Source organism: Puma concolor, chromosome D1 (assembly GCF_028749965.1).
Source record: "Puma concolor isolate L17-30 chromosome D1, mPumCon1.1.hap2, whole genome shotgun sequence".
Classification (NCBI taxonomy): domain Eukaryota; kingdom Metazoa; phylum Chordata; class Mammalia; order Carnivora; family Felidae; genus Puma; species Puma concolor.
The window spans coordinates 60,716,557-60,743,837 of NC_141676.1; the positions used below are offsets into that span (position 1 = coordinate 60,716,557).

General features: G+C 55.3%; 1 protein-coding gene, 1 long non-coding RNA gene and 1 pseudogene across 5 annotated transcripts; 1 reads left to right on the forward strand and 2 right to left on the reverse strand.

Annotated features, from left to right (window-relative positions):
• Positions 1-1,367: 1,367 nt before the first annotated feature.
• On the reverse strand, positions 1,368-9,986 carry LOC147576769 (uncharacterized; annotated as a pseudogene).
• TSKU (tsukushi, small leucine rich proteoglycan) lies at positions 1,749-16,283 on the forward strand. Of its 4 annotated transcripts, none has more exons than XM_086678373.1 (2): positions 1,749-1,858; positions 13,788-16,283. In XM_086678373.1, the coding sequence occupies exon 2, from the start codon at positions 13,796-13,798 to the stop codon at positions 14,870-14,872; it is 1,077 nt and encodes a 358-aa protein (XP_086534499.1). In that variant the 5' UTR covers positions 1,749-1,858; positions 13,788-13,795; the 3' UTR covers positions 14,873-16,283. The 4 variants fall into 4 exon arrangements, with proteins under 4 accessions (XP_086534499.1, XP_086534501.1, XP_086534500.1 ...); XM_086678375.1 differs by lacking the exon at positions 1,749-1,858 and adding an exon at positions 2,856-2,873; XM_086678374.1 differs by lacking the exon at positions 1,749-1,858 and adding an exon at positions 8,441-9,195.
• A 5,676-nt stretch (positions 16,284-21,959) lies between these two features.
• LOC147576770 (uncharacterized) lies at positions 21,960-24,403 on the reverse strand. The gene is made up of 2 exons (XR_015241454.1): positions 23,827-24,403; positions 21,960-22,645 (listed from the first exon to the last, which is right to left on the reverse strand). It is a non-coding gene; the product is annotated as an uncharacterized LOC147576770 (long non-coding RNA).
• Between the last annotated feature and the right edge of the window lie 2,878 nt (positions 24,404-27,281).

Genomic DNA, 27,281 nt, shown 5'->3' on the forward strand with positions numbered 1-27,281 from the left:
ATAAGCTCCACTGTGAGGAGGTGACTGGATGCAAAGGAGCCTATGGTACAATTTCAAAGACTGATGCGAAGGGCTGGCGGCTGGGTTTCTAACTCCGGGAGGACAATGGGCAGAGGAGAGGGGTGAGCTCTTCCTGTGCTGCACTGATAAGATGGGGCTCCCAGCCTTCTCCCTTCACCTCCCTAACCAGCAGGGACTCTGGGGGGTCTCAGCCCAGGTGAGTGGCGCCTTCAGGACCACACAGTGACTGGGTGCTGGGAGGACTTGCAAGAGTACTTTGTTCTCCTTGCAGCAGATTCAATTTTGCTGCCCTGAGGCCTCCTCTCCTCCTTCCCCATCTCTCTACGTGCCTCCCTCCTTCCCCAGGCAGACAGGCACACATATACACACAAGCCCCAGCAACTTTTTGTAATTAAAAAAAAAAAAAAAGTGGGGCGCCTGGGTGGCGCAGTCGGTTGAGCGTCCGACTTCAGCCAGGTCACGATCTCGCGGTCCGTGAGTTCGAGCCCCGCGTCGGGCTCTGGGCTGATGGCTCAGAGCCTGGAGCCTGTTTCCGATTCTGTGTCTCCCTCTCGCTCTGCCCCTCCCCCGTTCATGCTCTGTCTCTCTCTGTCCCAAAAATAAAAACGTTGAAAAAAAAAAATTAAAAAAAAAAAAAAGTAATAAATAAGGATCAAAAAGACTGGGAGTGCGAGTCTGGGCCACTTCAGGGGGAACATTGTCCAGTCTCTGCACCCAGGGGCCCTCTCCACAACAGAAAGTTCCTGGGAGGTCCAGGGTCAAGACCAAAACCTCCCTCAACCCCTGGGGCAGATACCTGGGGGGTGCCTAACAACCTCCCTCATCCCTGTCTAAGCGTGTAGACTGGGAGACTCAAACTCACCCTGTGCGCCAACCCCACATAGGGATTTCTCCCCCGACCCCCACCTTTAAAAGTTTGGGGTTGTTTTATGTCTTCCTGCCCTTACAACCATAAAAAGGGGTGAAGAGAGGATGGACTGCAGAGGGAGGAATAAACCGGTGCCGACTCACACACACAGTTTCCCTTCTTAGAAATCCAACCAGCAGTCTACGGTCCCCTTCAGAAAAAATTAGTCTGCTGTTTTCCTTCTCTCTCCCCAGGTTTTCTGCCTGAGCCTGTCTGTCTCCTCTCTGTGGGTTCGTCTTTCAGCCAGTCTTTCAGTTTCAGATTCCTGATGTACTTCTCACTAAAGTCTCTGGACCTCTTTTTCACTCATTAAAAAAAAAAAAAAACAAAACGGGGTTGAACTCGAGAAGAGGGGACCCTCACCCACCCAATCTCTTTCTTACCAACATACCCCCCACCCTCTGTCTTACACACACACACACACACACACACACTCTCTCTCTCTCTCTCTCTCTCTCTCTCTCTCTCTCTCTCTGGCGACCTCCAGATGTTCCCGACCGTGCGGCCATCTGCTGAGGTTGCTCAGGCGCTCCGGGGGAGGGGGCAGGGATCCCGGTTGCAGGAAGCTGGGAGCCAGGCCGACTGGAGTGGGCGGGAGCTGCGTGCGCACTTTTGAGACGCTCCCTAGGGTGGAACCCGGGCTCGGCTCGGGCTCGGCAGGCGGGCGGGGGGCGGGGCGGGCGCGCGCCGGGAAAGCCGGCACTTTGGCGACACTCCCTAGGTCGCCAAGCTGCGGGCCCGAGCCGCCACTGGGCGCCTGGCAGGCGGGGCCGCGGGGCGGGGGGGTGGGGGGGGAGTGGGCTCCCAGCGGCGGGCGGGGGCCGGGGGGAGGGGGCGGGCCGCGCCGCGCGGAGAAAAGCGCCGGCCGAAGGGCCCGCGGCCGGGCCGCCTGGGTGAGCGCGCCGAGGCGGCTGCGGCGCAGGCTTCCAGGTGGGTGCGGGTCCCGGGTGGAGCGGGAGTCTGCGCTGCGGGAGAAGGTCTGGAGCCCACGACCCCAACCTCGCCGCCCCATCCGGCGAGCAGGCGGGCGGCGCTGGACTCTGGGGGCGGGCCCAGGGCCCCTCAACTTTTCGTGGACCCAGGGCGTCGGCAGCCGCTGCCGGACGCCCCGGCCTCGGCCGGGGTAGGGAGCCCGAACTAAGGGGAGAGGGCTTCCAGGAGACAAAGGCTCTGACCGGGGGCCGGCGCCTCTGGGGTCTTTGTGCGGACACGTGCATCACGCGTTTGTGGGTCTTTGTGGATTTGGATCCGGGGACGTGCATCTGCCTGCGCCTTTGTGTATTTGTGGCTTTGCGTGGCTGTTTGGTGCCTGTGTCCACGTTCTGTGGGCTAGCGTTTGGGTGTGGGTGGGCGCATCGTTGTGTGTCCGCGTACGTGGTCTGTGCCTGTCGACGTGTCTGGGTTGGGTGTCCGTGGAGTGTATGCGCGCCTAAATCCAGACACCGCCCCAGCTCCTCGCTCCCCTGCTGTCCACCGGGGCCCCAGACTTGACTTCAAACTTTTCTCCTGGTTCCTCGGGCAACAGCCCTGGTCCTTCTCCCCCTGCAGCCCGGGCAGGGGCGCTGGCAGCCCTCCCCTCCTTCACCTCCTGGGGTCCTTAGTGCCGCGAGGGGATAGGATGGGGGGGGGGGTGGGGGATTGGTCAGCCGCGCTAGCGGACTGGCCCGGGGCTGGGAGGAGCGTGCCGGACGCCCCAGTCGAACCAGCTCGGACGAGAGAGGGAAGCGGCCAGTCCTGGGCCCCGGCGGGGGGCTGGAGACAGGAAAGGAGCCGGCAGCTGGGTTTGCCCGCCCTGATCTTCTCGGTGCGAGTGTATGTGACCGAGAGAGACGTGTCTGCTCGGCGGAGAGGCCGGCCCCAGCCCCCGGCTCCGCTTTGAGATCCGCTCTCCGCTGGCGTCCCGCCCCCGGGGGCTGGTGGGGGGACCAGCCCTCCGATCCTGTAGGTGAGGAGGCGACGGCTTCTGGGCTCCTGGGAGCCGGCTCCAGTACCCTCAGCTGGCCTGCAGAGAGCAGGAACCGGGCACCTACTGGTTTCCGATGGGACGGCCACGGGCCCACAGTCCGGCTCTGGGCGAGTTGCTCAGCCTCTCGGAGTCACAGTCACCCTGTTGTGAGTGGGGGCGAGGAGCTTGCGGTGGGGATTACCTGCGCCGCTGGAACCCGCCTGAGAGCCTGCCGCCCACACTTGGCCGGGCCGAGGAGGTGACTCAGGAACTCTTCTCCCATCCTTCCTCCCTGCCTGCTCTACCCTTCAGAGAAGTCCAGACTTGCGGAGCCTAGGTCTGATAGTGAGGGAGGGCTCAGGGGTGGGACTCTGCTGGGCCTTTGATCCTGAGTGGGAAGATAGTAGCCCTTACACTTTCACTCCCCTGCCCCCCTCACCCCCTACCCTGCACCAGTCTTTAACCTAGAATTTTACCAGATGCTGCAGATGTGAAGGAGGGCCAGGAGCCACTCCCATAGGAAGGAGGCTACCATGAGCTCTATCCCTTCCTCTAATGGGCTTCAGTTTACCTTCTGGAAAGGAAGGTGTTGACTTCTCCCCTCCCTTGCTGTTGTTGCTGACTGGTTGAGACCCCAGAACCTGGGGACACTTTGATGTTTAACACACACCTCCATTCTGACTTGAGAAGTTCCCAGGCACTAATTTGCTGTGTTGAATGAGGGGGAGGAGAGGTGTCTTTGAAGTTAGGGAGGGATGAAGTGAGGGGGGCCTGGAGCCCCTGCAGCCCTGGAAGGGAAGGCTGGAACTCGGCAGCCAGGGGAAGCCAGGGAATATGTCCAGGAAGCAGGAAGTGTCTCCCACTGAGGAACACCACTGCATGGCTCTGTGTTTTCTGATAACACAGACAGAGGTGGTCAGCATTGTGGACCAACAGATGCAAGGTGTGTGTTTGGGGGGTGGGAATTGGACTTCAGCAGGAAGGGAAGGCAGGGGCCAAAGGTGAGGGCCTTGAATGCCAGACTTAGGAGCTGGAATTTGAACCTGTCGGCGGTAGAGAGCTGCCGGAGGGTTTAAGCAGGCATAATAGAGTGGGATTGGTAATTCCAAGGAAACTTCCTCTGGTTTGTGGGTGGTGTTGGAGACTGGGAGACCAGTCTGCAGGCAGAGTTAGTCAAGAACCTAGATTTTACCCCCACTCCATTGCTTCCTAGCCCTGTGGCCTCGGGCAGGTAACTTTACCTCTGGTTCTTAGTCTCCTCATCCTTCAAATGTGAATGGTAGTAATTCCCATCTCACTGATCTGTTGTGTCAAGTGGCATAATGAATTACATGTGCTAACAAAATGACACGAGGTTTGTAGTCTGCCTTACACTGTTGGATTGCACTGACAACAGAAGGCAGAGACAGCATCGACTGTGGTCCTAAACCTGATTTCACCACTTGGCGGGGCCCTCAGTCTCCTGGAAGCTTGAGCCAATTGTTGCCCTCACCAAGCAGGAGGAAGCTCTCTCTCATCTGCTCTATCCCCTTTCACCTGGCCAGGCCCCACATGGGAGACGAGCTGGACACAGATACGAAGATGACCACAGACCACAAAGTGGGCAGGAGCTGCCCAGGGGCCATAGGAGCTTAGGAGGACCGCGACCTTTTGTTGGATGAGGGGCAGATTAGGCCTCACAGAGAAGGTGGCTTTTGACTTGAATGTGTGCATTTGCGTGGTAGACAAAGAAAAGAAGGACATCTCTGTCATCTTCATCACAGAGGACAACCTGTGCAAAGGTGTGGGGCCCTAGAAGCAAGATAGGCTTCTAGCGTGGCAAGCTCTCTTTGTGGGAGGGGTTTTAAGTGGGAGGGGTTTTATTTTTTTTTTTAATTTTTTTTTTAACATTGTATTTATTTTTGAGACAGAGAGAGACAGAGCATGAACGGGGGAGGGGCAGAGAGAGAGGGAGACACAGAATCGGGAGCAGGCTCCAGGCTCTGAGCCATCAGCCCAGAGCCCGATGTGGGGCTCGAACTCAGGGACTGCGAGATCGTGACCTGAGCTGAAGTCGGACGCTTAACCGACTGAGCCACCCAGGCGCCCCATAAGTGGGAGGGGTTTTAAGTGGGAGGGGTGGTGAGGGCCGATTCTTCTGTTGGGACTGTACTCTGACGCCCAGCAGGGCTGACAGTTGGAGGCAGGGGGCCAGGAACAAGGCTGCTGTAGCAGTCCAAGTCATGAGGCCTGCTGAGCCCGACCTGGGCAAGGGGAGGTAACTGCCTGGCTTGGGGGGGATGAGAGAGGGGAAGATAGTGACCCACCTACCCAGGCATAGCGCTGATTCTCCTTCTGTCCTCATTCCGCCACATGTGCGCCACAACTGTTTCAGCCTGCTTTGGCTCCTGCCACCTTTCCAAACCCCCTTCCCAATTCCCAGATAGATCCTGCCCAGCACTAGTGGCCCTGGTAGGGCCCTGGATGGTGCACTGGAAGAGAATCCAAGGCTTGAGGATGCATTTTGGATTCTTCTCTAAACCCTGCCACTGCCTCGCTTTCAGATCAGCTGGTGTCGAAGCTCCTTTTTCTTTCCTGGCCCCTGCAAGGTGTCACTGGGGGCAGGAACCCACACACAGTGAGCACCAAAGCGTGCCAGGCCCGAGGCTGAGTTTTCATGTTACCTTGTGTAATCATCCCAGTGACCTGCTGGGAGCAATACTAGAATTCTCAAGCATGTTACAGATGAAAGCTCAGACTCAGGTGAGGGCACGTGCAAGCCTCCTAGCAGGAGAGGCCCTCTGGGGTTGGAGCCCGGTCTACCTGGCTGCAAAACCCATTCCTCTGCCCCATACTGCCTCCTCGTGTGTCCCCACATTCTGCGTTACACCGAAGGGAACTTGGCAAGCTTCAGGAAGAAGATACGCTGCCTGGCGAAAATAGTATGGGGAGCCTGGCCCATCTCTCTGTAGATCATCCTCCTTAGGCAAGGTTGCTGGGCCTCCAGGGCCTACCTTCACCGGGGATAATGTCACCGAGGAGGCCAGGCACTGGGTGTCAGAGTTCCTGGATCCTGAGTCCCTGTCTTCACGGGCTGTGTGACTCTGGACAGATCACCAAACGTCTCTGGGTCTCTTTACGCAACTGCAGGATAGACACAGCGCTGTCTAACCTGCTGATCTTACAGAGTGCCTGAACAGCTAATAGTTGAGGCATTGGAAAGGTTGAGAGGTACCGTTTGGGGAAATAATAGTATTCTACATGCCTGGTATATCTTCATATAATACCGGCTCTGTGCCAGCTCCAGTGCTTCTTTAGCTCCAAGGACATAAAAATCAACCTGATCCCATCCCTACTCCCAGGAAGACAGACAGGTAAATGTAATTAGAGTCCAGCACGATCGGCTCTAGCCGTCACCCACACGGGCCCATTTGGAAGTAGAGTCACAGTGGCCTAAGGAAGGGTTTGGAGCTCAGACATCTGGATTCGAGACCTGGTTCTTATACTACCCAGCGGAACAGTGTCATCTCTTTGTCTGCAAAATAGGGACAGTAATCCCTACCTGCGGCTAAGGACGGTGATGAGGCCGAAGTGAGACGGTGACGTAGAAGTGTGTGGTGAGCTGACGTGTTTGTACAGATGTGCGGCATTAGCGATCGTGTCGGGAGAGCCAGCCCTCAAGGCTCTGGGAGTTTGGCCCTGAAATTCTTTTTGCCTTGCGTTTCCAGAGCTGACGAAGTGGCGGGGGTGGGGGAGGGGTGGGCAGGATGCTAATGGAATTTCCACCTGGGGATTTTGTTGGCATCATCTCAAGTGCGCTCATGGCAAAGGGAGCCCGGTGGGAGGCAGCTCAACATTGAGCAGCTGGTGGAGGCAAAAGTCTGCCTCAGGTGGGTGCTGGGGCCCTGGTCCAACCGAAGGTTCAGCCTCCTCCCCACCTCATCCCTGTGCCAGGAGCTCCCTCTTGCAGGTGTGGTGAGGAGTCTGGCAAATCTTGGGGCCAGAAATGCTGTGGTGCAGCCCCAGGGGCAGGCACGTGGGGCCAGGACGGCCCAAGCTAGAACCCCTAGCTCTAGACAGGTCTCAGGGGAGGAGGGGAAGAGGGTTTGGGGCCTGGCCAGCCGATACCAGCGCACTGACCCAAGAACATTTGTACAACCGGTCACAGACGTGCCAGGTGCCTGGCGCTGCACTGGGGACTTGGGTAGGGGGGAACGTAAAGGAGAATAACATGGTCATTGCCTTCTGGAATCTCAGTACATCATCACCATCACCGTCTACCGTGCACTGGGGCACTTAGCATGAGGCAGACATTGAGCCAAATGTTTCACACGCCGTCCCTTAATGCTTTTACCAACCCCGTGTTGTTCTCCCTACTGGGGACACGGAGACTCAACCAGGCGAGTAGGTACAGGGCTGGACTTTCACCTGGGTCTGAATCCCACAGTTGATCCTGAATTGCTGGGCCGTCCACTCACCCGACAGTATTTGCCATGCCTGCCAGGCCTGGCTCTGACCCCGGTGGAGGTCTGGGGGGAAGGGATAAACAGGTGACGATGTCAGAGTCAGGGTCCCAAGCTGGCTGCACTTCCAGTCGGGAGATGGGCAGGTGAAGAACGGTAAAGAACGTAGTCAGTGTGCAGCCGGATGGACGATGTGAGAGGCCCGGGGAGGGAGAGGTGGCCCGGGGGCCCCAGCGGACAGAACAGGCTTTGTTCCACTGGCGGGGCCAGGGCAGGCCAGGTGGGTGTGGGTGCGGGTGCAGCTGGCAGCGGTGAGGCATCGAGACCCAGGTCCTGCTCTGCCATTTCCTTGTTGTCACTGGCCACTCTGGGCCTCCTTACCCGTGCGTTATCGTGGGGGACCCTCCAGTTCCCCAGCCCTGAGTTCTCTGAATTTGAGGAAGCGTGACAGGGCCGGGAGTTGTCCAGAGGTCACTACCGTGGGTTTGGATCAAGATGGGGGCTCAGCTAGGGGAGGGAGGACGGTGGGGACAGCTGACAGATGCCCTGTGCCAGGGAGAACTGGATTTCTGCGGGTACAAGTAGAAGTTGGGAGGTTTTTGGGAAGGGGAGTGACGTGGGCAAAGCTGTTCTGGAGGGTCTCCTACCAGGGAGACCTACCTGGAGTCTGTTAGTAAATAGCCACACTGCTTAGTCTTTTGACCTCACAGGGCCATCAGCAGACTTGCCTAGTGTCACAGTGGGTGCACCAAGGAGTAACTCCTGGCCCCTGCTGTGTCCCCTGAACCCAGAGTGGGGAGTTTCTTTTTTTTTTTTTTTAATTTTTTAATGTTTATTTATTTTTGAGAGACAGAGAGAGGCAGCATGAGCAGGGGAGGGGCAGAGAGAGAGGGAGACCCAGACCAAGGAGCAGGCTCCAGGCTCTGAGCCGTCGGCACAAAGCCCGAGGCGGGGTTCAAACTCACAAGCCATGAGATCATGACCTGAGCCGGCTCAACCGCTCAACCGACTGAGCCACCCAGGTGCCCCCAGAGTGGGTAGTTTCTAACCCCTCGTGTTCTGTAAGCTGGCTGACCAGTGTCTTTGATCCGCAGGTCAGGGTTTGGAAAAGAAGTGATACATGTTGGGCCAAAGATCCCTTTCCTCCCTCAGCTTCAATGGTGGCCCCTGTCCACCTCTCCCTTTCTCCCCAGGGTAGATCACAGGTCCCAAGAGGGAGACAGAGTTCATACTGTTACACAGATGAGAAAACCAAGGCTCAAAGAAATAATGAAAACCATGAGGGTCACACAGGGAGTGGCAGACCTTGGCACTAGAGGCCTGGTCTTCTGGGTCCAAGACAAGCGTTAGTGATCTTGTTCTGAGTTGGTCTCCCGTCCCCACGGCTGGTCTGTAAGCCTCATGAGGACAGGGGCCCTGGTACCCCCAACCCCCACCCAACATATACCTCACATGGCCTTGCACAGCACACCCTGCACTTCGTAGAGATTTAGTAAATGCTCCTGATAAGTTCTGGACTCCTGAAATGCTAGAGCTGCACTGTCTAGACTCAGCCTCTTACTGTGAAGCTCGAGAAGCTGAGGCCCAGAGAGGAGACGGGACCTGTCCGCAGAGGGAACAGGCCAGGCAGAGCAGGGATTAAGGCGGGCGCCCCTGACTGTCTTCCAGGGTCTGTCTTGTCACCATGCACAGTTGTCCTCCCCTTCAGCCCCAGAGAGTGGTGAGAGGGATGGGGGGGGGGCCTTGGCGGCCCTCTCTGGGGGCCCCTTCTACCGTGTAACCTAGGAGAGGCATCCACTGTTCATCTGTCAAGTCCTGGCCCTGTGGTCTCTGATCCTCACAGCAACCCCTCGAGGAAGGGCTTGCTGTCTCCATTTTCGGTGAGAAAACGGGCTCAGGGAGAGGGAGTCGCTTCCCAGAGTTGCCCAGTTTGGCATGTGACTGCTTCCCAGTGTTGCAGCTCCTTCAAATCAGGGAACTGATCCCAGAATGCCAGTTTTTGTCTTCAGCCCCAACTCTGATCAGTGGGTAGAGGCCTCCTAGAGCACCGTGTCAGGAATAGCTCGGAGGCCCTGTGCAGGGCCCCAGGAAGTGGTGCTGTGATTGATTCGTGACCTCTGCAGTGGATAGGGCTATAGGTAAGATCAAAAGGCACCACCTTTCCATTATGTGGCCTCCACCCCCGGGGGCCCCATTTCTCTATAGGAACGTTCGACTTTGCCTTCACAGTCCCCTCTGAGGCTGATAAGGACCATCATTTCCATCCCAGACTCATAGTCTAAGGAACTGGTCCAGAGATGTAAAATGACTTGCCTGGTTCACCCTGCAAATTAGTGTCCAAGGTTTCTGGCTGTGAAGGCCTTCTCTGCCCACCACACTGAGGCTGGTGGTTTTTGTCAAGGGGAACTCCCATTACTCATCCCTTCCCAGAGCCAGCAGCGCTGTTGAGAAACTCGGGCCTCCCAGGAAAGAATCGCTCTTCCAGAGGGTGCCGATAAGAGCTTGGACACGTCTGATACGTGTGTGCCGAAGCAAGGAAGAAGAGAGATGGGGCAGCCCCCGCCCTCCGCTGGTGCCCACGCACCTGCTCCCTGTCTGTGGAGGAAGGCGGGGGAGCCCACACTGCATTCTCCCCATGTGCTAGGAAGGCTGCCAGGTGCCGCCCTGCCATCGTTTCATTTCGTCCCCATGATAGTCCCGGGAGGTGGCTATTAATATCTCCATTTTACAGATGAGGAGACTGAGGCTCAGAGATAGTAGCTACACAAGATCAGAGATGGCCACGGGGCACTCTTTCAGGAGGCTTTGTTACTATGTTTGCCAGTGTGTTGCATGCATTTTTTTACCGTAAGAGAGGAAATAGGGGTAGAAAAGGAGATTAAGCCATGCTTAAGTCACTCAACGGTTCTGCCATCTAAAGAGAAACTACTGTTGTATGGATAGATTTTCTTCTAGACTTTCCAAAATTAGGATCTGGGTGGTGGTTGTTGTTCTTAATGCATAGTTATCATTTTCCTAGACATGCAATTTATCCTTACGATACCTAGCATTATGGCATCAGCCCCCTCTGTGAAGCCGCAGGCTTTTCTGAACATGACTTTTATGACTTTGTAAGATCCCCAGGGGACTTCCTGAGTCTCAGCAGCCATCCCGAGCGGGCTGGGAAGCCCTAGGCCTGGAATGAGCAGACCAGAGCCTGAACGCCACCTCCTCACGGGGAATCCGTGGACAAGTCACTGCACACTGGGTCACAGCCGCCTCATCACTAAAGTGCCAGATTTCATGCCCTGCTCTGCCGCCCTCATGGCATCAAACGAGCGGAGGCCTTTTGTAAACTCTAGAGAGCTGTGCCCCTCGCAGGAATTGTCCTTATCTTCCCTCGGTCTCCTTCTGAGAAAGTTCTGCCTTCCCCTTGGCCCCTGAGCCTTTTGCTAAGGGCTTAGAGCAATAGTGGCAGACCCTAGCATCTCCGAGACATGCATACATAAGGCATCCCTCCCAGAGGGGACATCTCCTCAGAGCAGGACAAGGGCACTGACCCTCAAAGACCACCAACCCACACACCTCTGCCTTTGCCCCCTTCTGGGTCCACGTTGTAAGGCATCTCAGGGGTTTGTTTCTCCCTTCTTTCAACCTCCTAGGAGACCTCTGAGAGGCCTCTGGGCTCTCCTGTGACCTCATGAAAGCCCCAGAACCACTGAGTGGCAGCCAGAGGTGGCCTTACAACTCTCGCCACTTAGCTCTTCTTTTCTCAGCTAATACAGAAGTGCGTGTTCCACTTGAACCAAACCAGTTATAAGGTCACCGAGGCCTGAATTCAGTTCCAGGCTCTGTCCCCTTCCCTTCCGCGTCCTCGGTTTACTCTAAAATGGACACAAGATGCTGACCTTCTGGAGTGACCGCAGATGTGGGAGAGAATGTGAGTCCGGCACTAGCCCATAATGGGGACAGGCCCCGACTGTCCCCGTCAGCACTTTCCACTGCCAGTGTGAGGCCCGGAGCAGTGGCCCCTGTGCAGGGCTGAGCGAGGACCTTGTCTGGGCTGCCCTGGGAGCACTGGCGAGCACAGTCATCCAGGTGGGTCTCGATCTGTGCTCCTGCTCCCTTTACGTCTGCTGTTGTGTCTCCAGCGGCCCAGGAATGACCACCTTGCATTCGTGCACAGCTCTTCACAGTTTGCATTGCACTTTGGTGGGAGTTGAATCACCTGACCTGAGGAGGGCAGGGCAGGGATTATTGCCTGTGGTACAGAGGAGAGGCTAAGGCCCGGGGAGGGCAGTAAGAGGCCCCTGCTCTGGAGGGAAGGTTTGGGCTGTGTCTGGGCTGCCGGTTACATAAGCAGGAGCTCACGAGGGGCCATCTGGCATTTAATAGGCACATTGTATAATCACCTTGGGGAACCAAAGCGCAATCTCAGGGCCATTGTGTGTGTGTGTGTGATGTTTGTTTAAACCCCAGGAAGGGTGGGTATGGACAAATAGGCTTGGCAGGGAAGGTGGGGCTCTGAGTGGTAATGAACCCCTGTGGTGAGAAGCTCACCCAACAGAACAAAGGGGGCCTGGAGCAACTCAATATTTTCCTTTTGGTTCCAGACAACTGGAACACTCTGTCCTGCCTCAGTTGGGACAAAGTCCAGGATGCACCTGGGCCGGGTTTAATCCTCAAATTGGCCTCTACAAAAGAAAGGGGTGGGAGAGGAGAGGCCCACAGAGGGGGGCGGAGAGAAGAGCCCCACTTCTCGCTGTCCCTGTGCAGAGCCAGAGTGTGGATCAAATGGCGGCCCCTTTAAAGTTTCATGTAGGGCTAGTAATGCTATCCTGCTTCTCCCTCCCCTCTACCCCCGCCCTGAAGGCCAGTAGGGGCAGGTGGGGAAGGGGAGACTGGGCAGGGGGGCAGACCAGGGCCACGCCAGGTGAAGAGACCTGCTGGGGTGAGGCAGGGTGCCTTCTGTCTCCCAGGTGGAGTGGTCACTGTGTGGCAGGACGGGGGGGAAACCACAGACTGTCCCGTTAGAGGCCTTCATTACTCAACCTTCTCTCTCATCCCCCTGTGAGCCCCTCCCCCAGCACCTCTGTCCATGGAGCTACGGTGGGTGTGAGCTCAGGCTCTGGGTCACACAGATGCGCGTGGGTGTGAGGAATGAAGGTGACAACACACATGCAGGTCTGGCGTCGCTGGCAGCTGCTGTTAGAATCGTACAGGGAGGGAAACCGAGGCCAGGGGAGGGTAGTGGCTTGCGTCATGGCAAGTGGCAGTGGGAAGAGCGCCTCGTGGGCCTGTCTCCACTGGCCACCTGACCAGCCCTGCTTGAGGCAGCAGATGAAAATAGCGGAATTGGGGCTGAGCAGGCGTGGGTTCTCGTCCTGCCCTGCTTTTTACCAGTTTGGGATAAAACCCAGGTCCTCTCTGAGCCTCTAGTCCTTCTTCCATATGAGGGAGTCAGCCCAGCTGCCTGCCCTGGGTTAAAGAAAGGGCCAAAGAGGCATAACAGCTGTATCAGCTTTGGGTAGGGAGGGACAGGGTGGGGGGTTGGGGGGAAGGGGCTTGGGACAAGTGTCCCCAGAGCCCACCTGGAAGTCTAGACACAGGGTCCCCAATTGGAATGAACTTTGCTGCTTCTAGAGGACAGGCCAGGGAGAGGGCTTAGGACTGTGGACTCAGCTATTGTTACCCACAAGAGGGGTAAGGTGGGTAGTCAATGCAGGCCCCCCTTATAGGGCGAGACCTCCGTCTGAGCGGATGGAGTATGGGTCTCAGTCGTGGTTCCAGCCACTGCCAAAGCACGACAGTGAGTCATGCCTCCCCTGTACTCCATCTAGTTCCATCCCCCTTACGTGTGGCCATGCATAGCTTTCTGAACCTTTGCATTCTCAGTTCCGTCTTGGTGAAGTAGCTGCCTTGCGGTGTCTGTAATTGTGAAGGTTAAGTGGGGCCAGGCCGTGATGGCGGGTAGCGTAACAGCCAGCTCATGGCGCACGCTCAGAGCTGGATGGAGCACCCTGACCCCCTCCTCAGCAGGGCCTAGGGCAAGACCAGCCCACGGACCCTCGCCCATCAGAGCCGGAGGGGCCAGACCCATCCAGTCCAGGGGGTTTCGGGCAGGGTTCCTCAACATCCTACGGCAGGACTGGTAAGGAGGCCTGGAAAATTCCAAGTCCCCACCCTCATGTCAGCCAGAACATGCCCATTTTGCTCGGCTAATCTTTTTCTAAGAAAGCCTTCTGCTGCTTTCAGTTTACAATCCACCCACCCGGCCTTTTATCACACAGATGGAGAGACTGAGGCCAGAGAGGAATGGGGACCCGGAATTATACGAGGAAGGGTGTTCGGGGAAAGCGTCCTGGGAGGACAGGACTGGTGGTGGCAACTTCCAGCTGGGCCTAGATATGCTGGCCCGTGTCTTACGTGGTAGGCCAGAACCACCTGGTGTGGGGTGCCCGCTGCCGTCCCTCACCTGTGGCTCTCCTTCCAGCCCCCACCATGCCGTGGCCCCTGCTGCTGCTCCCACTGCTGCTGCTGCTGGCCGTGAGCGGGGCCCAGACGACCCGGCCATGCTTCCCCGGATGCCAGTGTGAGGTGGAGACCTTCGGCCTCTTCGACAGCTTCAGCCTGACACGCGTGGACTGCAGCGGCCTGGGCCCCCACATCGTGCCTGTGCCCATCCCTCTGGACACAGCCCACTTGGACCTGTCCTCCAACCGGCTGGAGACCGTGAACGAGTCGGTGCTGGCAGGGCCGGGCTATACCACGCTGGCAGGCCTGGATCTCAGCCACAACCTGCTCGCCAGCATCTCGCCCACCGCCTTCTCCCGCCTTCGCTACCTGGAGTCGCTCGACATCAGCCACAATGGCCTGGCAGCTCTGCCGGCGGAGAGCTTCACCAGCTCGCCCCTGAGCGACGTGAACCTCAGCCACAACCGGCTCCGAGAGGTCTCGGTGTCTGCCTTCACGACCCACAGCCCGGGCCGGGCGCTGCACGTGGACCTCTCCCACAACCTCATCCACCGCCTGGTGCCCCACCCTGCAGGGGCCAGCCTGCCCGCACCCGCCATTCAGAGCCTGAACCTGGCCTGGAACCGGCTCCGCACCGTACCCGACCTCCGGGACTTGCCCCTGCGCTACCTGAGCCTGGATGGCAACCCGCTGGCTGCCGTTGGCCCGGGTGCCTTCAGGGGGCTGGCAGGCCTCACGCATCTGTCACTGGGCAGCCTGCAGGGGCTCCCCCAGCTGGCGCCCCATGGCTTCCGTGAGTTGCAAGGCTTGCAGGTCCTGGACCTTTCAGGCAACCCCAAGCTCAAGTGGGCGGGAGCTGAGGTATTCTCGGGCCTGGGCTCCCTGCAGGAGCTGGACCTGTCAGGCACGGGCCTGGTGCCTCTGCCTGAGATGCTGCTCGTCCACCTGCCAGCACTGCAGAGCATCAGCGTGGGCCAGGGCGTGCGGTGCCGGCGGCTAGTGCGGGAGGGCGCCTATCCTCGGCAGCCTGTCTCTAGCCCCAAGGTGGCCCTGCACTGCGTAGACCCCCGGGAAAGGGCTGCGGAGAGCCCCAACGCTTTGTGACAAACGGTGTGGCCCGGGGCCGTCTGACACACTGCTGCCCTGGGCTTCCTCGGGGCCTGGGTAATTTATATTTTCATGTGCCAATGCCAGGGGGCACCCTGCAGGCCTCTGTAGCAGCGCGGAAGAGAGCTGTGGACCTAGGGAGAGCTTTGGGGCTGGGGCCGACACCCAGGAGCAAAGTCTGGCCCCTCTGTCTGTGTTGCTCCCCAGACCATAAGTAGAAGGTCTTAGATGCCAAACCCAGACGGCAGTCCCCTGCCGTCCTTCCCCGTTTGTCCCCAAAGTGCCTTCCTTCAGGCCTGGGCCAACCTGACCTGTGACAGGGGGAGGGTGGAAGGGCGATACTGCTGCAGAAAAGAGGTCAGGCCCACGGCTGAGCATCCCCTTGGGCCCACGGTCCAGTCACTCAGGGGCGTGAGTTTCTTTTATGAGGTAGCCCCCGCTTTGCCCTGGGCCCATGAGGCCCACCTCATCCTTTTCTTTTCCTCTAGAACGCTGGGTAGAACCTTAGTCATAGAAGGGACTAGAGAAAAAAAATCAAGTGCACCTCCTCATGTGACAGGTGGGGACACTGAGGTCCAGAGAGGGCAAATGGCTAATCTAAGGCACTAGAGCCATGGAGACGTAACCGGCCCCAGCATCCTGCCTCCCAGCGAGGCCTTTTGCACTTTTCTGTCTTCTCTAAATCATGCCCTCTGTCCCCTTCCTGGGCTCCCCCATCCTGCCGTTTGTACCCTTTCCCTGTCGTCCCCAGGACAGGCAAGGGCCTCCGAGGTGGGACTCGGACCCGAGACCCGCTGTGTGGCACAGGTTAAGTGAGTTCACCTCAGAGCCTCTGGAAGCTTCAGGCATGCCAGTCGCAGCCCTACCAGTTTCCCACTCTGCAGTGGGGTCCTCCAGCGTTGAGACTGGACATTCGTCCATTGACCCCTGCGGTACTGCCTCGAAGTGCAAGGAGTTGATGCAGTCCTGGAGCCCCAAGGGGCCTCCTGGACTCGGTCCCCACTGGCCCTGAGCCCAACAGCCTCTCTCACCCATCTTTGGGCAGGAGGCAGGTACCCCCATCAATGTTTATGCTCTCAGCTTCCCAGCCCTGGGCTCTTTCCTTTGTATTTGTTCTATAAAAGTTGTTGCCTTTGTAATGGACTGTTACTTCAACCACCCCTCCCCCCACCCCTGCCGGCAGGGGATGGAAACGTGTCATTTGTAAAAGAAGAAAAAACATTGCATTTGTTCACTTTTGTGATACTGTGTCCTGGGGGTGTGCTGAGGGAGGAGGTGTTGGGGGGAAGCGATTGGGCATCAGGGGTCCCAAGGAGCCACCCACAGGACAAGGAGAGCTCTGTCCTCCCCCACTTAGCCCCACCCTACACCTAACTGATCCTTGACTTAATAAACACTATAAAAAGTCCATCTTTCCATCCTTGGACTAGCACCCTCCAACATGCTCTGGGCAGCCTGTTGTCCCGGAAAAGCCCTCCCGCAGGATTTGAAGAGTGAGCTGACCTGAGGGAGGGAGTTACTCGGGGGCGGGGCGGGGGGGGGGGGGGGGGGTTGGTAACTGAAAGGAGCCGTTCCTTTCCCTGTGGCTTGCACCCCGTCCACCCTTCTCTCCCCTCTCCCTGCTGCCCCAACTCCATGAACTTGGCAGGCCCTCCCACACCTCTGCTTTTGCTCAGGCTGCTCCTCTGGGGCCTTGCCCTCCCCCCACCCCCCACATCCCTGCCTCTCAGCTCCTTCCCACCCTAATAGCGCCAGTTCCGGCCTCACCTCAGAAGCTTTCCCTAAGACCCCCTCCCCTCCCTCCTCTGAGCTGCTGCAGTATTTTGTGACTTCTTGGCACTTTGCCTGCTGTGGTACCCTAAATCCTGTTTGCACACTTCCAGTCGCAGGGAACTCCCTTCCAGTTCATCTGAATGGTTCCGCTGTCTGTAAGTTATTCCTTCTCACTGGCCAAGGTCTGCGGGAACATCCATCACCATCATCACCAACAATGACCAGTTTTTTCTGATATCTACTCTGCCAAGGGAATCTTGTTCTTGGGGTGTGAGTGAGAAGGACACACAGAAGATACCTGAGCGGCAGGTAGCTGTGAGAGCCTGCCGGGGCAGGGTTAGGAGGGCTTCCTGGAGGAGGCCGGTCCACAGAGCTGAGAAGAACAAATGGACCTGGACAGAAGAGGATGGCACCTAGGAGGAGGGAGTCACAGGTGAGCTATGGCACAGAACCTAGAACATTCAGGCTACTGGGAAGCTTGCCCATCATGCCACTTAGGCCCCCCAGGCTTGGGCTCCAGGAGCTGGAGGCTGGCACCCATCAGTCAATATGGTCATAGATAACAGTTCTCAGATTGGTTCTCCACCCTTCTCTCATCTCCTGGGATAGGGGAGCCTTCAAGTGCAGGGGCAGGGAAGGGATCCCAGGGGCTTTCGCCCAGTGACACTGGGCCCTCCCCAAAGTTCCCCTTGAAGAAGAGTCGTGGGGGGAGAGAGGGAATGGAACGTAGGTGTCTTTCAAATGGGGACAAAGGCACCGTGGGGAGGCCGAGCCTTCTGCGGGAGACATGTGAGTGTGTCTTCCGGGGCAGGTCACCTCTGGCCTGAGCTGGAGCTTCACATCCGCAAAATCGGCAGGTATGAAGCTCTATGGTGAGGATGGGACCATCACATTGTGGGGCTCCCCCGCCCTGTGGGGCACTACCCCGCACATCCCGCAGCTCCGGCCTCTTGCAAGCCTTTGGGAGAGCCAAAGCCCCGGGGGCCAGCGGCCCTCACCTAACCCCGCGTCCACGTGCCCCTCCGGAGGCTCCCAGTCCGCAGCGCCACCACGTGGCCACGCATGGCCAGACACCCCGGAGCGAGCTGTCGCGCAGCTTGCAGGCGAGCGAGCACTCCTTCTGCGAGCATTCCTTCCCGTAGCCACACCGCCTTCATGCTGCTACAGTCCGCCCTCCTGGGATCCTGGGGCCGAGAAGGAGGACATTACAGAATTAGAGGGATAAGTGCAAAGATTCCATTTTGGAGTTCACAGAAAAGGGGTAATTAAAATCCTGGGTCCATCACGAACCAGTTGTGTGACTTTGGCCGAGTCACTGTTCCTTTCTAGGCCTGGAAAATGGGGATGAAAATATCTCCCTCCACAGGACCGAATGAGCAAATGAAGTAATGTTTGTAAAGAATCGAGTACAGTGCCTGGCACAAAATAGACACTCCATAAATGCTTGGTCCCTCCTTCACTCAATCACAGAATTATGAAATAGGTCAGAGAATCATGCGGTCTGAGACTCCTGTTTTGATAACTGACTCAGAACCGAAGGGTGTCATAAAGGTTCGGGATTGTAGCTGCAGAACAGTAATCCACAGGATCTTTGCTCTGTGTGCCGGACATAGACACATGCCAGTCAGGTTTTAGGGATGGGCAGACGACTGAGGCACAGTTTGTCATCACAGCACAGGCAGAAACCAAAACAACACTGGGATCCCATTTATTTTCCTGTTGAAAGTACACTGGGGAAGTTATGCAACTCTAAATGTCTCCAATCAGACCCCTGATTCTAGACCCTAGAGCATGAAAAGCCAAAGAGCCAAGTCAAAGTTCTTCCCCTCCTGCTCCCCATTTCACAGAGGGAGAGACTCAGGCCCAGAGAAGAGAAGCCCAAGGTCGCATGGCAGGTGACCAGGATTCTTTTCTTTAGGACTGACTACACAATTCGTGCGACCCAATGTAAAGTGACAATATGGGTACTCATTCAAGAATCTCGGGATGGCAAGAGCAGAGCGTTAAACCAAGCCCAAGACCCTTCTAATGTCCCACCGCCCACGAAGCCAGCCCTGCTGTGCTTCAGTCACATCATTTACGGAGAAGGAAGGAGCCAACGCCCAATTTTGGTCAGGATGGCAGAAGAGAGTCTGTGTCGATTTGTGTGTAACCCCATCCCTCTGGGAGCCAAGGAGTTTCCCTCCATGGGTGTTACCATACCACCTCTTTGAAGTCCCCAAACTGTCACGGCCAAAGGCTCTCAGAGAGAAAGGGCGGATGGAGATAGAGATGCTTCCGCACCAGCTCACAGGATGTGTCTCTGGGCAAGGCCGCCAGGCATGTCTGGGGCAGAGGCCTACCCTCTGTTCCTACCTGATGTCCACCATGATGGTAAAGGTCATCATAGGTTAACAGGGCCTTGTCCCATCAGTGCTCAGTGCTCTGTGTTGGCCAATGCTCACCAGGGAGCCAATGTTCACTGACACCTAACACTTATCAGTACCTAATGTCCATCAGTGACAGTCCCCACCAACAGCTGATATCCACAATCGGAAAATGTCCAGTGGTGGTAACGTTCACTACTGCTCAACACGTACAAGTGCCCAGTGTTTGCAGGTATCTAATTGCATTGCAACCGCTCTAGGCATCCATACCTAATGTCAGTCCATAGTTCCACACCTTAACCATCCAGTTAAGTCCTATGGCCTGTGTTTATTCTTCTCTTTTATTTATTTAAGTGTCAGTGGTTGTATTTATGGATATGATTAGGTCGTTGAACTAGGCAGGAGCTTCTTCCTGGGTTTACTGTTTAATTCCAAAAGCTGGGGCACCTGGGTGGCTCAGCCGGTTGAGTGGCCGACTTCGGCTCAGGTCATGATCTCACGGTCCGTGAGTTCGAGCCCCGAGTCGGGCTCTGTGTCTCCTTCTCTCTGATCCTCCCCCCGTTCATGCTCTGTCTCTCTCTGTCTCAAAAATAAATAAACGTTAAAAAAATTTTTTTTAATTCCAAAAGCTATTTATTATTTTATTGTGCATACCTGTTAGTCAAAAATATCCAGATTTAGGAATACACACTTGTGTTTATGTAGGTGTATATGTAACGTGTATATACAGTATGTAATTATCATGTACATGATACAAGAAGACAGAGAAAAAGAGAAAATGCTTTTGGAACAGAAGTGTCAAGCCAGGAAAAATTTTCTAACTAGTTGCTTCTTAAAAGCAGCAGCTTTTCTGAACTTGTGTGGTGATTCAACGCATCAGCCCTCCCGCTCAGGTAAGGTCAAAGAGCCCGACTTCAGGCTGAAAAAAACCCAGGTTCCCAAATCGGGTTAAGGCCCTGAATGAGGGCTCCTTAAAAGCAGCGTAACCTGCAGTGAAGGCCCAGGCTCGAAGCCCAGCTCTGCTGCTTATAGCGAAGTGGCCTGGGCTAAGCCATTTAACCTTTGAGCCTCAGTCTCCACATCTGTGAAATGGAGTTGGTTGCTATCTCACAAGCTTGTTTGTAGGGAATAAGTTAGTCAATGTACAGTGTGCTTAAACTAGTGCCTGGCATGTAATAAGTGCCATATAATAAATAGCATAAAATACTGGGTTTTTTTTTTTTGAAAATTCTTTCTTTTGCCAAACTTGTTAGCATGCTATGATGCAAAATATTCTCAGGCAGGGTTTCTTCAGTGGCCATCAGGTGAACCTCATATTATGCTTAGGAATTTGCCTGAAGAGAGGTTCTACCCTCTGCATCGGAACATTTCAAAATTACCCTTGGGGCGCCCAGGTGGCTCAGTCAGTTAAGCGTCCAACTCTTAATTTCACCCAGGTCATGATCTCACAGTTCGTGAGATGGAGCCCCACGTCAGGCTCTGTGCTGACAGTGCAGAGGCTTCTTGGGGTTCTGTCTCCTTCGCTCTTTGCCCCTCCCCACTCACACATGTGCACACACACTCTCTCTCTCTTTCTCTCTCAAAATACATAAACATTAGCACTGGGTGTTATATGGAAACCAATCTGACAATAAATTATATATTAAAAAATAAAACAAAATAAATGAACCATTGGTTTCATTAAAAACAAAAACCAAATTGCCATGCAGTTTCCTTCTGACCCGATACTTGTAAGGGCACAGTGCTTAGGCAATCTCCTAACCATCCTCCTCGGGCCTGGCGGTCACGGATGGAGATGCAGGGCAAACCTTCCATTCCTGTCTCTCTTCCTGACAGCCTCACTCCGTCTGAAATTCCACCGTCACTCTTTGGCTTAAGCTATGGAGACGAACAAGTGTCTGTGTGGGATTAGGGCATCTGCGAACTGATGGAGAGCAAAGGGATACCTGACCGCTTTCTCCAAATGTGATACACCCTAAAAATGACTTTAAGGGGATGTGCTCGGCCAGTTGCGGAGGCAAGATGGTGAGATCCATAAAGAAGGTAGTTGAAGGATAAGGTCTCTTACACACGCGGCCTTCTCTATCAACCAGTGTGATGTCCTGTTACATTGATGACCCCATGACCCACCTCCTAGCATTATCACCCAGTGTGGAAACATCCTTTTGAATATGGATTGGATCTGTGATTTGCTTTAACCAATAGAAGACAATAGAAGTGGCTCTGGGCCAGTTCCAGACCTAAGTCTTTTTTTTTTTTAATTTTTTTTTTCAACATTTATTTATTTTTTGGGACAGAGAGAGACAGAGCATGAACGGGGGAGGGGCAGAGAGAGAGGGAGACACAGAATCGGAAACAGGCTCCAGGCTCTGAGCCATCAGCCCAGAGCCCGACGCGGGGCTCGAACTCACGGACCGCGAGATCGTGACCTGGCTGAAGTCGGACGCTTAACCGACTGCGCCACCCAGGCGCCCCAGACCTAAGTCTTAAGAAGGCCTGGTACAGGCGCCGGGTGTCTCAGTCGGTTGAGCGTTGACTCTTGATTTCGGCTCAGGTCACGATCTCACGGTTCATGGGTTCGCTCCCCAGGCTGCACTACCAGTGTGGAGCCTGCTTGGGATTTGCTCTCTTTGCTCCTCCCCTGCTCATGGTCTCTCTCTCTCTCTCTCTCTAAGTAAATAAATAAACTTAAAAAAAAAAAAAAAGGCAGCCTGGTAGCTTTCACTTTTGCAATCTCGGGAGCCCAGAGCTGCCACGTATGGAGTCTGATGAGACCGTGCAGAGAAGCCGTAAGGCCATATGGAGAGAGAAAACTCAACCATCCTGTATCCCAGCAGATCTTGGACCCCAGGGTCCAAATCACCAGCTTAACATGCGAGGGACCCCCAACAAAACCAGCAGGGGAATCTCAGCCCTGATTGTAGAATCATGAGCAAATACAAGGATTGTTGTGCTAAGCCATTATTCTTTGGAGCGGTTTCTTACAAGGCAATAAATAACCAAAATAATCCAGTCTTAGGCCCCACGTGCCCTCAGCCCCACTGCCCCTGTTTTACCCCCTCTGGCTTCCCTGGTAAGAGAACTGCTAACCAAGCCCCGGGCCAGAGCAGCTGAAGATGCAAGGGGACCAAGTGACAAAGCCAGACAGCCAGAGCCCCCTCCAGGGACGGGGCAGAGAGGCACAGGTGGCAGGAAACACATGTAGCAGGTGTTTTAAAGTTTACGAGGTGCTGCCCTGCCCATGAGCTCATCTCTCGTCATACTTGTGTCTCATGGCCTCCCAGGGAGCTTGGCCAGGCCCCCCTCGGGTTCACACTCTCCTCGAAGCCCCCCGCCCCCCACTCCAGCCCACACAGAGGACTCGCAGGTCCTCCGACAGACCACCTCTCAGCCAGGGACTTCTCTTGCCTCACCCCCACTCCCAGCCAAGAACTGGAGGCGTCAAGAGCCAAACCCTCTGTCTTGCCAACTGCCTTCCCCTTCTCTCTGGGGCTTTCTTCCAGACGGAGGGACTTCCTTGAGGAGCCCGAGGCCAGTCACAGACGGGGGCGGGGAGAGAGAAGCTGGTCTGGAACACAGCGGCACCGAGCGGACCACAAAAGAGGCGTAGCTTTTTGTTGCTTCCCGCAGACTGTGGGCAAAGTCATACTTAGCACAAGCTTTAAAAATCCTCTCCCCACACACAGACACAAACACTGTAATTCCCTTGAGTTGCCCCACCCGCCAGCTAAATCCAACATCGGGTACAGACATGTGAGAAGGGGGGAGGAACCAGGATGGGTGCTTGGAGGGAACGTTCTCTCGGGGTTCAGAGCAGACCTCTCAGGAGCGGCTACACAGAACTTCCCTTTGCTAACATGTTCTGAAGAAAGCTCCCCGTCGAAGGAGTAAGGGAGGGGGCGACAAATGCTTCCCTGTCCTCACACCCACCAGCCTGATTACCTCCCACGTAGCCTTCCTATCTCAGCATCCTGCCACCACCTCTGGGAAGCCTCCCTTGACCACCTCCCCGCATTCTTCCCCAGGCAATGTTAGATGCTCCTCCTCTGCATTAACCCAGTATCTCACCTTCCCTCCAGAGTGACACTGATCACATTTATTTTCTGTTTATTTTTCCAGCTTACACTCTGCCCTGAGGGCAAGAACTTGCTTTCCAAAGGGTCCCTAGCACCTAGGCTGGTGCCTGGCACATAGCTGGTTGTCAATACTTCCCTGAAAATAAGTAAATGTGTCCGTTTCATCCATTTTACCGACATTTAAATGGAGGCCCAGAGGGGTTAAGTGACTTCCCCAAGGCTGCACAGCAAGCTCATGGCAGAAACCAGCTCTTCAGACTTCCAGCTCCTCTGTCCCTGTCCCCTCCTCTCTCCCTCAGGTGGCAGGTGTGTGCTTCACCACCTGAAGCTGGGATGGGGAAGGAGTCCCCTGTGAGTATCCCCTCCTCCTCTCCAGATCCTTGGCAGGGAACTACCTCCATTCTGACTTCCTCCTGGGTGACTAGATCTGTGCTTCATCCATCCCAACAGCAACCCTACCGGCAATCAGTCCCCCCCTGAGCCTGCTTCCCCAGCTGTTAACACGAGTCCGCCTCAGAGGGCAAGGGGCTCCTTCTAACCAAGGGTCTGTGAACCCCTACGAAAAAGACCGAAGGAGGCACGCCCCATAACGCTTGCGGTGGCACACAGCACAAACCTTCCCCAAGCACCAGAAAGGCCCAGAAGTCTCATTCTTTCCAAATGTGCCAACATTTCACTTCCGTGTTCCGTAAGTTTCAAACTTTCACACGTGCATGCTTGGTATGTCGGTACCCACACGGACGGTGGTGATGGTAGTTTTGGGGCTTCAAAAACAAATCCTGATGATTCGACTGCATCACCAGGTTCGGCCAGCATTTTAAAGTTTGCACAGAGGGGCGCCTGGGTGGCTCAGTTGGTTGAGCGTCGGATTTCAGCTCGGGTCATGATCTCACAGTTCGTGGGTTCGAGCCCCGCATCGGGCTCTGTGCTGACAGCTCAGAGCCCGGAGCCTGCTTCCGATTCTGTGTCTCCCTCTCTCTCTGCCCCTCCCCCACTCACACTCTGTCTCTCTCTCCTTCAAAAATAAACATTAAAAAAATTTTTTTTTAAATAAACAAATAAAGTTTGCACAGAGCTTACATTTCACACCCATCCCTCATTTACTCTTCACAACCTTCTCATGAGGGAGGCAGGGCAGGCCTTATCACTAACCCGTTTCACAGACGGGGAAGATGATGCCCAGAGAGTAGGCGGCCGACCCCAGGGACTTGTACTCAGAAGTGCTATTCCAAATTCTGTTCTCCCCACAGAGGGAATCTGTTTCAAAACGTAAAGAAAAGAAAGAGAGAAAAAAAAAATCAAGAAGGACGAAGATAATTTTCTAGGAGATGGGAGTGAGAAGTGACAAGAAGAATAAAACTCTAGGACAAAGGTGACAGGATGCTGAGAGAGTGACTCAAAGGATCGGGGCAGCCCAGGGGGTGAGACGGCAGGCCTCAGGGCTCAGGATCCACCCACACACACTTTGAAGCCCTGCAATTGTCAGGAAGACACCACAGTCTGGCCACAGGGCGCCCAGACACCCTGACCCTGACGGCTCCCCAGGACTGCACCCGAAGGTGGCATAAGTGGGGCCAGAGCCCGAGTTCCCATCCGACAGAGTGGTGGGGGAACCAGGGATCCTTGCAAGAATCGAGTTGGTGGCAGAGCCAGGAGCAGAATCCAGGTCTCTGACCTGTCGGGGCCGTTCCCGCCAGAGGATGCGGCCAACGGCACCTCTTTCTTTCTCCACCCATTTGCCCCTTTTCTTACACCCCCTGTTTCTGGCCTGAGGCTTGGGTCAGGGAGGCAGCCCCAGGAGGGGAGAGCAGAGGGGGACTCGCAGAAGTAGGAGTCTGAACGAGCAGTGGATTTCGGTAGTCACCAAGGACTGCCTTGCCTTGACATCTTCCCCTCTGATTAAATAACTTCCAATCTTTGTGCTTTACAGAATTTTAAAACATTTTTCTCAGGTGTGTGTGTGTGTGTGTGTGTGTGTGTTAATTCAACAGTCACTGCTTATATGTTGACTTATTTCATCCTCACTATACAGGAAGATGTTTGACAGATGGGACTCCTGAGGCTCAGAGAGGTTACCTGATTTACCCAAGGTCACACAGCAGGTAAGTGACAGATTTCAGATATTCTTTTTTTAAGTCAGCTCTACGCCCAATGTGGGGCTTGAACTCACGACCCCGAGATCAAGAGTCGCATGCTCCACCGACTGAGCTAGGCAGGTGCCCCCTGGATTTCAGATTTCAAAAGTAAGTCTGGAGGCACCTGGGTGACTCAGTTGGTTAAGCACCTCTTAATTTCAGCTCAGGTCATGATCTCATTGTTCATGGGATTGAGCCCCGCGACCAGCTCCATGCTGACAGCGCAGAACCTGCTTGGAATTCTCTCTCTCCCTTTCTCTCTGCCCCTCCCCAGCTCATGCACAGGTGCTCTCTCTGTCTCAAAATAAATAAATAAACACTAAAAAAAAAAAAAAGAAAAAAAAGCAAGTCTGTCTGACTCTGGAGCCCATAAATAAAGTGCGTATGTGGGAAGCACAATGCTAACCTTACAGAATCAGAAACAGAAAATTCTAGAATGTCAGCCTCCTTGGCTCTCCCCTCACAGTAGCTGAGGCTGGGGTTTGGTGGGAACCTTGGAAGGGACTTGAGGTCCTGAGGCTAGTGATCCGACGGCTCTGATCCCCACTCCAGCCCAGTCCAGCGACCTCTGAGCAGGGCCAGTCACCCCTGCTTGGTTATCTCGCTGGTCAAGGGCGGTTACTCTGGGGTTGGGACCCCCCTCAGAGAAAGGCCTTGTGGGCCCAAGCCTTCATTCTTCACCTGCTCAAAGCCACCCAGTCGAGTGGGGCTGGATTTGAACCGGGGTCCTCTGACCTTCCTGTCCAGGCCTCCTCCCGGCCCATGCTGGGGCCCTGTTCAGCATGAGGTGTACCCAAGGATGTCTCATGGGTCACTGCCAATTGTGGATGAGTATGGCATAGTCCCCGCCCAAGTCCGTGGCTCTTTAACAAGGACCGCAGAGATTTAACTAAAAACGTTTGGTTATATGGGGATACCCAGGCATGAAGGTAGGTCAGCAGGGGAAATATTTAGCCTCTGGAATCAGGGGGGCAGGAAAAGTTGGGGTACCTTGCATCCCGGCTGCTCCTGCCACTTCGTAGCGGCATCCCCTCAGCCAAGACATTGGAGCCCCAGGTCCCTCACCAGAGAGTGGGGACATCAAGGCTGTTTGCAGCACATTCACATCACCCTCAGAGTCCCCATCACACTGAGGGCCTCAGATGGTGCCGGCAACTCCCCCACTTCCCAAGGCTGAGATTCAGGCCTGTGTCAGTTTTGACTGGGCAGTACTGGGTGCCACACTGGTACGGAAATCCTGTGACTCTCTACGCCATTAGGTCTAAGCAGGACCCAAGTGGTGATTGGGCCATTATTTCACTGACACCCGGCGCTGATAAGACTAATTAATGGGGCATGTAGCCAGAAACTAAAGAGGAAAAGGAACTAAAAGTAACAATAAAATCTGTCGTCTGAACAGCATGTAATGTTTCAGAGCAATTGCCTATCCGCAATAATGCTTAGATCTTAACAAAAACCTTGTGAGGAGCCCAGATGGCTCCTTTTACAAAAGAGGAAACTGAGGGTCAGAGAGGAGGTACGTGGTTTGTCCAGGGCCCTACATGCAGTGGCAGAGAGAATGAGTGAACTCTGGTCCTGGTCCCCGACGTGGTGAGAACAGGGGTGGGAAGTAAGTGGGAAGATGTGAGAAAGGAGGGAAGGACGTGGGAGCACAGAATTCCCCCTATGTCTCCCCCCACCCCGAATTGCCCTTAGTAATAAAAAAAATACAAATTAGGGGCGCCTGGGTGGCTCAGTCGGTTAGGCGACCTGAGACTTTGGCTCACGTCATGATCTCATAGTTCGTGAGTTCGTGCCCCGCGTCGGGCTCTGTGCTGACAGCTCGGAGCCTGGAGCCTGCTTCGGATTCTGTGTCTCCCTCTCTCTCTCCTCCTTCCCCCTCCCCCACTCTGTCTGTCTGTCTCTCTCAAAAGTAAGTAAACATTCAAAGAAAACACAAATTAAAACCCTGTGGGGGCGCCTGGGTGGCGCAGTCGATTAAGCGTCCGACTTCAGCCAGGTCACGATCTCGCGGTCCGTGAGTTCGAGCCCCGCGTCAGGCTCTGGGCTGATGGCT

What these genes read in the sequence shown, in the direction of transcription:
- TSKU (XM_086678373.1), top strand. Translation starts at nt 13,796, where the DNA reads ATGCCGTGGCCCCTGCTGCTGCTCCCACTGCTGCTGCTGCTGGCCGTG.